Below are 13,139 nucleotides of genomic sequence, written 5' to 3'. Positions count from 1 at the left end.
CTGCTATTTTCACACTATAGGAAATTAAATACGTTCTACAATGTTCTGGATACCATTTGTAGAATGGATATGATTTCTACTTTAATAGGTGGTTGTGGAAGAACTACCAGTATATAGTGGCTTTCTACTTTGCTCTGGAGGAGATCAACAAGGACTCCCGGCTGCTGCCCAATGTCACCTTGGGTTTCCACATCTACAAAGCTATCACTAGTGACCACTTCATCTTGTGGAGCACTCTGGTTTGGCTGTCGGGAACAGGGAGGTTCTTCCCCAACTACAACTGTAAGACACACAGCAAATTTGCCGCCAGCATTGCAGGAACCATGGCAGCATTTTCAGCTGAGACTGGAACACTTTTGGAACTCTACAAATCCCGATAGGCAAGTGGTAAGAATGAATGAATGTTGGTAAGAACTTTTATTTGAATGCAACTGATACCATTCCCTCACATCTGGTCAAAGAGAAATGTGGAGACCAGGAATAGAAATCTTTTAAGAGGCCTAATATTATAGGAAACTCCCTGTCTTCACAGATAATTGAGATTAAAAAGAAACAGAGGGATAAGAGGTCACTGTGAGCTTCAGTCCCTATTTATGTCTTGTGCCCGTGTATTGACTTCCCAACTTCCTTTACCACTGACTTCCAGCAGCTCACGGCTGTGTGTCGCGGCATATCTACACGGCACAATCTGCCCATTCCAGAAAGTGACAGTCTCAGGAGCCTCCAGAGGCCGGTGACTCTCCAAGGTGGGCTTAGGAACACTGGGGCATCTGAATTATTTCAGACAACACTGAGGGCATAAAGTTTTAGAGGTCCAAAGAGCAGCTAAAGTTCTTACAACTCTATTTGGATTCACCCAGTTTATACAAACCTGCCTGAAATTCACCCACACAGACATCCTGAGAGGACTACTACAGAATTCCTCCTTCCAGGTATCTCTAATATGTTCCTTCATAAAGAACCTTAACAACATACAGATCAGTTATGAGGCGTAATGGATGGACAGAGTAGGTATTTTAGGAATATGCACAGATCCTCTTTGTACGTGAATGCGTTCCTCAATGCAAGCTAGGAAACTGCAGCAATAACTTGAAAACCTTCAGAGAATAACACAGTAAATACCTGTTTCTTTCTCAGAGATTACAGCCCGTAGTAGTTGCTGGCTGGTGGCTCTACAGCCCAGGGCAGCAGGGAGAGGGTGAGGCAGACACCACTCCCTTGGTGATACTTCACCAAAGTTTACTTCTTCTTGAGCCACCTGCCAGGAATAAAAAGTCCTGGTAGATCTAACAATTCTTTCATGGAACATCACATCTACATGCCCTTTCCAAATGCTCTGGAGCAAGAAATCCCAGCACTCTGTTCACAGTGAAAGGACTGGGTAATCTCTACACCATTGCGACCCTTTATTCAGTAGTGGTCTCACTAGCCGTACCATAGACAGAACTCTGTCAGGCCCTCGGCAAGAGAAACAAATACATATCCCACTAAATTCAAGAGTTACAACATTTTTCTTTGTTTATCCAGGTCACATACGGACCTTTTGATTCCAGGCTCAGTGACAAACACCAATATCCATCGCTCTATCAGATGGCGCCCAAGGACAGCACCCTGGTCCATGCAATGATGTCGTTACTGCTGCATTTTGGCTGGACGTGGGTGGCCATCTTTATATCTGAGGACATGAAAGGTGAGCTGTTCCTGAGGGACCTGAAGGCAGAGATGCTAAAGAAAGGTATCTGTGTGGCCTTCACAGAAAAGCTCTTGGCCATTAAAACAATGTATGGACCTAGTGACATCACCTTCATGGCCAGAATCAGAGTTTCTTCTGCAAACGTGCACATCCTGTATGGGGAGGTCGGGAGCCTCATCACCGTGGACATCGCAGCAGAGTTCTATTTAACCACAGGGAAGGTGTGGATCATGACCGCCAAGTGGGACATCGTCATGTACGAGATGAACCACATGCTGCATTCCTTCCATGGAGGCTTCTCGCTTTCTCCTCACAACGTGGAGGTCCCTGGTCTCAGACAATTCATCGCCACATCCAACCCATCCCAATACCCTGAAGACTTTTACTTCAGTAAATTATGGCTCAGCTTTTTGAAGTGCTCTCCTCCTGGGTCATTTTGTGGGAAAATTAGAGTTTTCCCCCTGAATACCTCCTTACAGTTTCTGCCAGGAAACATTGACCTGATGACTATTTCTGACTCCAGCTATTTCATCTACAATGCGGTTCATGCAGTGGCCCACGCGCTCCATCAAAGGCTCTTGGAGGAAACCGAAATGTGCTCTCCAGAATGCGCACAGCAGCACAGGTCCCTTCCCTGGCAGGTAAACCCACTGCTGAAACAGGGCCAGTGTTGACGGCCTCATGCTGTCCACAGGTATTTTAACGGGATGAACCATGACAATGTTTTCAAGTCTAGAGCAGCAGAGTTAAGCAAATGGGATGGGGCTTCTTTTGTACTAGATGTAGGTATATCTATAACATTCACCTGTGTGGGGAGATCAGCGCTCCTGGGGCTGGGAGTCCAAGCCTGTTAATGAGATATTGTATCCAAAAATTCCAAAAATAGCATGAAATGTGGTCAAATTTCTAAACAGAACTCCTGACAAACTCTAACGAAATCAACCACGGCACAGGTGTATAGTTTTTCTTGAAACAAATGCAGAACCACAAAATACAGACATGAACATCATACCTGAAGCAGCTATTTCACCCAGAGTCCCGAATATGCTGTGGCCAAAGCCCTCCATGTGAAACTTTGACTACAAATAGAAAATGATTCCACATTCTATTCTAAAATTACTAATGGAAATGAACTGTTTGTATATAGCACTCTTTTCCAAATCTCACAAAATCACAGGATCAGAGTCTGTCCCTATTTTGTAAATAACAGACCCATGAGGTATAGACAAGCTGATCACATTCCCATAAGTTCAAGTATAAATTGGTGTAGATTTTATTCCCGTCTTACCTGAATTCATAACACAAGCATTGAACTACCAGAGACCCCGGCAGTTAGGTTCCCATTCCCACCTGCCCATATATTACACAGGCCTGATAAAATACTACGTTAAGAGACAGAACTAGAAGAGAGAAAGCACGGTGTCAGGACTACCAATGCTGGTGCAATCAACAAAGGTGCTGGCCAGTCCCAGGCACTGACTTTTACTGGCAATCAATTTGGGTAAAGAGAAGGTATATGCAGTTTCTATGGAAATTAACATAAATGATACTCATAAAGGACAAGAAAAAGCATTCTCCAATTAGGAATGCAGTAGATCAAATGCGTGGTTGTAATTAGAACACTGACCTTCTAGTCAAAAGGTGTTAGTCGTGGGAGCAGAGTCTGGGTGGGAGTTACTCTGACCTTGGCATGTAGGCTTCAGCCAGACTCACTTCTATAAACAAGCCAATCGAGGAACTAACTCTTCACAGCCTGCTTTGGGCATCATCAGTAATGCAGTCCCCCTTCTCTCTTGGAAAAGCACAGCTGCATCAGGTCTGGTGATTTTGGGAGGTCCCAGGGCTGAAGCAAGTGAAAGAGTTGCTCAGATTCAGCCTTCATGTGGATTTTGGCGAGTATCACGTTGTGCTGCTTGGAGAGAATCCATCATCTTGGTCCATGACTGCAAATTCTGGGATGACAGACACAGCATCTTTTTAATTTCTGTTGAAAAACAAGCATACCCTGGCCCCTACATTATTATTTTTTTGTGTCATTTACCTTTTAGTTAGGACATCGTTTGATAATGCTCATGTCTAGTGTCGCGAGCCGCAACGTCAGAACCCTGCCAGCAGGTCCCAAACCCGAGGGAAGAACAACGGGAGAGCAGTTTCATGAACTTAGTTCCAGGCTCATGCTCTACCGCAGAAAGGCCCCGTTTATTTTTCAGGGTGGGGTATATATAGGCTAAAACCGAAACCAAAAGTGTAAACAGGATGTAGCTGATTGCAAAGGTCACAAGATTCTGCAAAACAAGTATTATGGGTTACATTTGCTAGGCAACAGGTCAGACCACCAGTTGAACTAGCCCGTTGCTATGGGCGACAGCACGTCCGTGCTGGCGAGGTGACTCAAAGTTCAATCATGGCTATGCCCATGTCAAGGCTCACCATAAAGGCTCACCATACCTAGGACATGTCTATCATATCTATCTTTGGATCAGCAAAGTTTATTTATCAGTGCGTAGCAATGCAGTATATTTACCCCCTAGAAGTGGATTTTAAAAATTTTAAATGAAAGTAACAAGGGCTGGGAATGTAGCTCAGTGGTTCTTCCACTTCTCTCACAAGGGCAAGGACCCAAGTTTGATCCCCGGTACCAATAGAAAGAAAGAAAGTAAGAAAAAAGATTTCATTGAGCTTGTGGAGGTAGCCACACTTCCCAGTTATGTAACTGCATTTTTAGGGAAAGGTGAGCACACCCAAAGGAGTTTGTCCCCATGAGTTACCCAGTGGGCCTGTGTCACAAGGACCTGTAAAGTGTCTACCTGACTCAGCTGTCGATCCTAATCCACTCTAAACAGCATCTTCAACTGCATCTAGGGTTGAGAGGGTGCAGTTTCAATGCAGTTGCTTCAAGCTGAGCACAGTCCTTAGAGAGAAGACCACAGCAGTGGGCTCTCTTCAGTGCTGATTTTACAGGCCTTACATGAAAATTATGCTGTAATTTGCCAATTATAAACTCTCTTACAACTTTGTTCTGGTGGATTTTGATGAAAAAAGCCCAGCACATTGGTTGTTGATTTTATCTATGTGATCTCGTGGAGTTTGGCAGCCTGTAGGAAAGAATAAACAACATGTCTAAAGAAATTAGAGCATGTGCAATCAAAGTGTAAGTGCTAAAATAAAACAGCAGGTTGGGAAAATAACCTTGTTTAGAAACTGTTTTTAAAGTGATTGGAACCTCCTTCTCTCAGACCCTCTGACTAGTGGAGGTTATCTGCAGCTGGTTGTGATCGATGAGTTGCAAACTTGGGAAAGTCATTTCTTTGACATTTTCTCATAATTTTTCTTTTAAGTTTCACTTTAAAAAGACAATTTAATAATTGTGGAAAACTCCATTTGAGCTAAAAATATTCAAAACTCTTGTTGAGGTCTATAAATGTTATCATAGGATTTTTTTCTAATGATCCATAACAGGGTGACGCAGGAAACTGCCAGTAGGGGTCAGCAACGGTAAACCAGTATTATATACAGCTTTAGTATCATGGTCTTGACTTTCTATATCTTTGGATTGTACTTTTCTACTGGCTGTTCAAGGCCAAGTTAAGGCGAGACCTATATGAATTAAAATTAACCTCTCGCTGTCTATCAGGCCGGTTAGGTCCCCATGGGCATTACTTCAAACTGTATAGAGCTTCTCAGCTCCTGTCAGTGTCAGCCATCAGGATGTTTCACGCCCTTGCTTGACCATGTTGCTTTCTGTGAAAACTTGATAGATTTGTGCCTACAAGTGATAAACTTTTGACACACTCATGATTCTTATCTCTTTGGTGTCCAACAATCCTCCTACTCAGGAGGTTGGGTGACTTACCAAAGTCGTACAATCTCATGGAAAAGTTCTGTCATGTCCAGGGTTGCTTGTTAACCTTGGAGGGCCAGGGCCAAAATACTGGCTGTCTTCTTAGCCCAGTTACCTTTCTAGTCCTGGCCTCTAAAATTTGGTTGTTGCGCACTCAGAAGAGATGATCGATTGCATTAGTATTGCAATGGGAGTAGTGAATTTAATTATGATAACTTTATGTGGATATCAAACAATTGGAAATATAAAATATAGCTAGAAGGCTGTAATTATTTTATCAATCGTGGTTGTTCTAATAAATGAATTCTTATAAAATGTTAACAGTAAAAAAGCTTCAAATCAAGTCACAATATTATAGCTCGACAATCATGACATTATATTTGTAACACACTTGAATGTCCATCGTAGCATAAAAAAACCATTGCTAAACACAGTCTTTCTCCAAATACACAAAAACTCTTACCCAAATTGTCCTCTTTCCATAGGATGCCACCTAAGAAAATATATCAGCCTATAAATTATCATAAGTAGCTGGGGTGGAAGAGAAAGGCAAATATCTGAATCAAAAGGAGGTTATTCTCATATGCAATACATCAGAAAACCTGTAAAATCAGAAAGCATGAATACATTTAGCACAGCACAAATTAACAATAACAATTATCACAATTATATGTACGAACTTATGTCCTTTAATTTAGCTTGGTAGCAAAAGCATCTTTTCAATAAAACATTGTTGTTTTTCACAGAATATTTTATCTGTTGAATATGCCCAATGCAAACATTTCACAAAAATATATTTAGAACTTAACACTTTGAGTGCAATCAATGTAAACATAGTACAATGACATGCTTAAATAATATTTATTCATGTAAGTCCCTTGTAAGGGTGTGAAAATGTTTTATTGAGTTCACTGTGTTGTAAGACCGTGGAAACGGTGGACGACCCCCTAGTGAGCATAGGCGGGAAAATATTTTTTATGAGTCATCTTCTCACGTTCAAGTTACAAATACATTAATCAGGTTACTGAATATGATCAAAAATGTAAAATGCAAAGACAAATATAGACATATAAACATTGACATGCACTTTAAGTCATCATCTGATTTCCAGTCTGGATAACAATAATGTTTTATAAACCTCATTCAGCTTCTTGATTGGGTACCATGTCAGGATTTGAATTTGTCGACATAAAGGCTTACTAGATAGTTAAGAAGTGTGTAAAGTGCTTTTATTTAAGATATTGAAGAACTTAATAGATTTTATGAGAAACAATGTATTATTTTCCACAAGACAACGTGATGGATCACCATAGATGCCAGGTTTATAACTCTATTTCAGATCCCAGTTAGAATCTGGAGAGATTTGGGGCAGGGGAGGAAGATGAAGAACGTTCCTTAGGATGTCACGAGACAACCACTTTCACCAAAAAAGTTTGTAGGAATAGACAAAAACAACCCATGTTGGACACTGTCTTAATTCCCTGGAGTGTAACACAAACACCTATTTAGTGACTTTACTTTCATGAGGTTGAACAGTTCCATACATTCATGCAACCATCACAATCAAGATCTGAAATGAATTTACTCATGCAGAGCCCTCCTCCCTGGGAAAGACTGACATGTAGCAAGTCCAAAATGAACTTAGAGCTCAGCGTTGCAAGCAAGATCCTGCGAAGCGCTGCACAGGAGGCAGCACCCCAGAACTGCTGCGATTGGTTTCCATTACTTCCCCACTCACACATGGGGAGAGAGTTCTCACTTGGACCCATGGGGTGGTGAACACCCACACAGGACAGACCACCTATCAAAGAGGAAACGTGAGTGGAGGGTGGAGGGAAAAGCACTGCTTAGTGCACATTGGTTCCTCACCTCTAACTTGTGTGCTTTTCTCCGTTCCAAACTGATGCCTTTCCTCTAGCTTCATCCATTCCTGAACAAAACTGAATTCACAAACAGTGCCGGAAGCCTCATTTCCTTGGATGAGGAAAGGCGTCATCTGGCACAATACGACATCAAGAACACCGTGAATTTCCCAGCTGGTCTTGGGCTGCTGGTTAAAGTAGGAGAATTCATCTCCGGGAGTCCACATGATGAAGGCTTGGTCATCAACAAAGAGAGGATAGAATGGCCTGTTGGCTTCACGGAGGTACGACTCCTTTCCATAGGGGATACAACAGGTATCTGAGTGCAGTGCTGGGATGAGACTAAGTGCAGGACTTCATTTCGGCACTAGATTCACCTCTTGCAGCTGGGCTTCACACTATTTGAATTTTCTGATCGATAATCTGAGGTGATGTTGGCAGAAAGAGCAAGTTTATAGAAACAACTACATTTTAGCAAGGTATAGTCATTCATGATGCCGTCAATGAAATGGGAATAAAGGTAAGGAAGAGAGGTGTAGATGATATCGGAGGTAGATTAATACCACACGTGCCTCTCCAAATACCCAGAAGCCCTTGCCATACATTATCAGAGTCTTTATATGTTTTGAAGGACTATAAAATGGCAAGTCATAGATTGATATAACATTCACACTATTCTCTTTTGTCTTTGTCCTTTTGAATAATATTTGCATCAATTTCAGTTTTCCATAGCATCCCAAATCACTGATGGGCTCTCATGTCACCTCTCCACACATGAACCACCACATGCAATTTTAGAGGAGATTTGTAAAACAATGATACTCTCTATGCAATACATGATTAGTGTGCAGAAAGTAGTGCCCACCTTGATTATGAAGGACAGAGGTGCACAAAATGAACCCTGTGATTCATAACATAATCTCTTCCTTTCTCTACCACACAATTCAGTAGTTAACTTTCAGGGCTTAGCCAGCTTACGATGTCATTATATTCTACCATCTAGAATTTAAAATCACTAGGTCCCATCAAGTGTGATGGCATAGTAAAATAATCTCCGGAGTGAAAGTCCTCAGAATCACTAACAATATAGAACTTTGCCTCTAATGATTGTAGAAGAAGTTGATAAATAAGAGAAAATAACCAAACCATGTTGCTGGTGAAAGATTAAATTAATCACGATACTGTGTAACATTATATTTGGCAAATAGCTTAAAGAAACAAAGGCAAGTTAACTATTGCAATCCTGAAATAGATGTCTAATTAGTATCAACACTGAAATGATGGGGGAGAGGTAGTGATAATCTCATAGAGAAAGTCAAACTTCTCTCTGAGGTGGAGGGAAATATTGACAACAACTCTAAGTTGATAAGACTATGCAGAGTCATGAGCAGTGCTTCTCTCTTCTTTTAGACTCCTCAGTCAATGTGTAGCCAGAGCTGTGGTCCAGGATTTAGAAAACTTCCACAGAAAGGAAGACCTACCTGCTGCTTTACTTGTGCTTTTTGTCCAGAGGGACACATTTCCAATCAGACAGGTAAAATCATTAAACCACACCATGACAATTGCTCCTCCCGTACACTTATTTATAATCTCCATCACTGATATATGTGCATGCTCGTATCTGACAGTCCTCACTCAGTGCTCCAGAGAGGCACTGGTTCCTGGGGTGGCCTTTCTTTACCTTCGAGGCCTGAGCGAGATGGTGTTACCCTGAGTCTCACAGTAAGCCCGTCCAGAGACCGTCCAGGAAGCGTAAGGTGTGTAGTTCTGCAACCCATCTGCTGGTGCGCTGGTTTCCCATCCAATAGTTTCCATAACAAACCATAAGTACATGAATTGTTGCTCTTTTATTGTAATATGTTTGTGATGCTTAATCTTTACATTCATCTGAGGAATCAGAACACTCATGAAATAATAAACTACATAAAATATTATGGAAATATCGCAATATATATTGTGCCATGTGCACGGTCTTAAGTATGCAGCATTAATATAAACATCTCATATTATTGACTTTTATGTTATGGTACAATAAGAAAATAAAACGACCCAGTATTCCAATGAAAGATACAATCATCCAAAATCTCTGAAAGGAATGTCTACACATTTAACATTATGTAGCTATAAATTAAAACAAAAAGCTTTTGTAACATAAGAAATGTAGGACCAATGTTACAATACTTTAATGTTAGAACATTGAAAGAATAAACATTATAAAATTGAATTAACCCCTTCCAAATTACTGTGCCATTCCAATCACATCAGCAGGAAGCATCATTCACTTTCATTCACTGAGCAAAGCTAGTAACTATTTTGAGGTAAAAGTAAGTTAACAAAAAATCACTTTCTCTCTTGTGCCAGGTTTGAAACATCAAACCAATGCATAAAATCAGAAAAAAGAAATAAAGGGCTTGAGACTCACACTGTAATACTCCCCTGCCTGTCGGTGTCAAGCAGATCTATGGGTAAAACCAAGGAGAACACGGTGACTCCATGAAGAGGGCTGAGCAACCCAACAGAACAAATCTGTAATCTTGTCCTGCGGATCACCTATGAAAACTGAGTAAGAGCCCAGTTGGAGCTGCAGTCTGTAACCCCGGTTACCTGGCGGATCTGAAGCAGGAAGCCTGCACCTTGGGGCTGGGCCTGAGCAATTTAGCAAGACCCTGCCTCAGGGTGAAAAACAAAGGAAGCTGGGGATATCATGGGTTAAGTCTCTAACACTGTGGGAGGAAAACATACTTAGGACCCTTAAAATGGGAGTGGGAAACTTGCTTCTCAGTCCTATAAATAAATTTTAAACTAAACACAGAAATGCGCATTAATAGAGCTGTGCCCTGTGACTGCTCTCAAGCTCTAGAAAAGAACAAGTGAACAGTTTCAGCAATTGTCATCATCTATGCCAAGCTCACAAATTATTTTATACTATGTTACAAAGAAAAAAAAAGGATTACGAAAGACACTTTCAGTTGTAAGTGCATGAAGGTTTTTTTTTTATTAAAAAACACATATTCTTAAGTAATTGGATTAAAACATCAGTTCCTCTAAAGTGTTGTATAGCAGAAATATAGTTGCAGGCAAAATACTACTGTATTGAATTCATGCTTTTCAAAATTTTTATGGAAAAGTAAATGGAATAGTCACAGAAAAATAAACTTGTACCATGAAGAAAGACTTCTGCTTCTAGCAATTAAGATCAATGACTTGTAAAACTGAAATTGTAAAAGAAGGACTAAATATTTCTCCATCTGAGTATAGATATAGGAAAGCCGTACGTACATTCAGTTGTGCTACGTGAGTGTTACAAGTGTGTCAGTGCAGGGATTCTCGTGAGGCATAAGCTGAGGTGACAACAAAGGGGCTGAGAGAAGCCCACCCCCCATGGGCGTGATGACATCCCAGAGTCACAGCATGAAGTGACCTTAAAACCCATAACGCTGAAGGTCACGTGAAGGACTCTGATCTTAGCCCCAGTTGAAAGCTTTCTTCCTGGGCTAGGCACGTACTCCAGGGGATCTCCAAACTCCCTTTGAGCCTCATGCACTCATAGCGATATTGCATGGGTAACCTTCTTCTTCAACTGGGCAAAATGGAAAACTTCATGAATAAGGACTGCTGAACCTCTGCTTTCTCCGCAGATGCAGATCAGTGCACGCGGTGCCCAACACATGAGTACCCGAACAGAGGCAGAGATCGCTGTCTCCCCAAGACCGTGGACTTCCTGTCCTTCACAGATCCCCTAGGCATGGCCCTGATTTGCACAGCTCTGTGCTTCTCTACTCTCACAGCTGCGGTTTTGGGGCTCTTTGTGAGACACTGAGACACTCCCATAGTCAAGGCCAACAACAGGGCTCTCAGCTACACCCTGCTCATCTCCCTCCTCCCCTGCTTCCTCTGCACCTTGCTCTTCATTGGCCGGCCCAACGCAGCCACCTGCATCCTGCAGCAAATAACATTCGGACTCGTCTTCACTGTGGCTGTTTCCACTGTTTTGGCCAAAACCATCACTGTGATTCTGGCCTTCATGATTACCAAACCGGGACAATCAATCAGGTGGCTACTGGTGTCAGGAGCCTCTAACCTTGTCATCCCCATCTGCTCCCTGATCCAAATTATTCTCTGTGCAATCTGGCTGGGAACCTCTCCTCCCTTTATCGACACAGATGCACACTCGGAACATGGCCACATCATCATCGTGTGCAACAAGGGCTCCCTCGCTGCCTTCTACTGTGTCCTGGGATACCTGGGCTCCCTGGCCCTGCTGAGCTTCACCGTGGCTTTCCTGGCCAGGAACCTGCCCGACACCTTCAATGAAGCCAAGTTCCTGACCTTCAGCATGCTGGTGTTCTGCAGTGTGTGGGTCACCTTCCTCCCCGTGTACCACAGCACCAAGGGGAAGGTCATGGTGGCCGTGGAGGTCTTCTCCATCTTGGCCTCCAGTGCGGGGCTGCTGGGCTGCATCTTCGCTCCTAAATGCTACATTATTTTGTTAAGGCCAGAGAGAAATTCTCTGCATGGATTCAGAAATAAAACACATGCCAGCAAAAGAAACCTTAGTAGTTAAAAAAATATGTTCTTCCTAAAATATGTCTCTAAGTAAATCTGCACTATTTTTTGTGAGGTGTTAGAATAATACATGGCATTTACTTCAATAATCAAGGGACTCATTTTTTTCCATGATACGCTTAATTTTAGGATGACCTGTAGCAAACACTTTTTTACTTTGAATTTTGTTCTGTAAATTTCTTGTTCTTTAAATTCTACAATAAATCCCAATCTATTTGCTTAAGATTCATCACATTACTTCTTTTATCTTCTGTTCCAGTTGTCCTCAGTCAGTTTTATGAATTACTGATATTGTAGCTTTTCTCATCAAAACATTATATCTCAGAATTCCCTAATGAATTTCATTGTATTTTTTCTATTTTGAGTATTAGTGTGACTGGAATATGCCGATTAAACTTTATCCTGGCAATTGGGTTTGTATTTCCTTTCTCACACTTTAGTGTCAATATGTCTGAAGCCCTCTTTTGCAGAATTTCTTTCAGAATCCTAGGATTGGTTGATCACATGTGATATCAAATTCTCTTCTGTTTAAAGTAGCAGTGTATCCAATCAACATGTTAAATGATAGACAATGTGTAGAGTTGTACAGTGAATTCTCATATCAGTGGGTGGCTAAATCTTTCTATTTATCTTATATAAATGTCCTTTTATAAAAGGAGACTTGTATCAACATGTCTATATATTGTTTTACATTTCTTTCACGCACACAATATTATATACAATAGTTTTTCTCCTCATATTTATTCCTGAGTTTTTAAGAACAGGTTGTTACTGCGGATAGAAATTATTTTACCAACCATACTTCAATGTACCCCATGTTTTATGAAGGATCAGTAATTTGTTCAATCAAATGGCCAAATTACTTGGGTCTGTCTTGGTGTTTGTGGAATCCCTTGGATTTTTAATGCATATGATCTTTCAACCAATCACACATTTATCTTCCTTGCTTCATCTTTGCAATTTCTTTGTCATTTTTATTCCACGGCTAATATGGTGTCTTGCTATAAAGATGACAGATACTTGTTCTGTATTTCTCTGAATTTTCACCAGTTCACAGTCATGCTAGGTCCTTCTTCATAATACATTTTTTGTAGTTTTACATTTAGAAATCTTATTAATGATATGTACACTGATTTTCAAATAGTAAAAACTGAATTGCCCACAGTGTATTAACTTC

At 41.1% G+C, this 13,139-nt stretch overlaps 1 protein-coding gene across 1 annotated transcript; it reads left to right on the top strand.

The window, feature by feature from the left end:
* The first annotated feature begins 308 nt into the window (after nucleotides 1-308).
* On the top strand, nucleotides 309-11,960 carry LOC104865987 (vomeronasal type-2 receptor 116-like). Its single transcript, XM_033759432.1, is given in 5 exon segments — nucleotides 309-370; nucleotides 1,518-2,334; nucleotides 7,453-7,680; nucleotides 8,807-8,930; nucleotides 11,035-11,960. Coding segments are annotated over 5 exon segments (2,142 nt in total). The 5' UTR covers nucleotides 309-323.
* Nucleotides 11,961-13,139: the final 1,179 nt, after the last annotated feature.

Source organism: Fukomys damarensis, unplaced genomic scaffold (assembly GCF_012274545.1).
Source record: "Fukomys damarensis isolate Sample0158 unplaced genomic scaffold, DMR_v1.0_HiC HiC_scaffold_37, whole genome shotgun sequence".
NCBI lineage: Eukaryota > Metazoa > Chordata > Mammalia > Rodentia > Bathyergidae > Fukomys > Fukomys damarensis.
The sequence above is the reverse complement of the archived record's forward strand: the minus strand, read 5'-3'. Positions and strand labels throughout refer to the sequence as shown.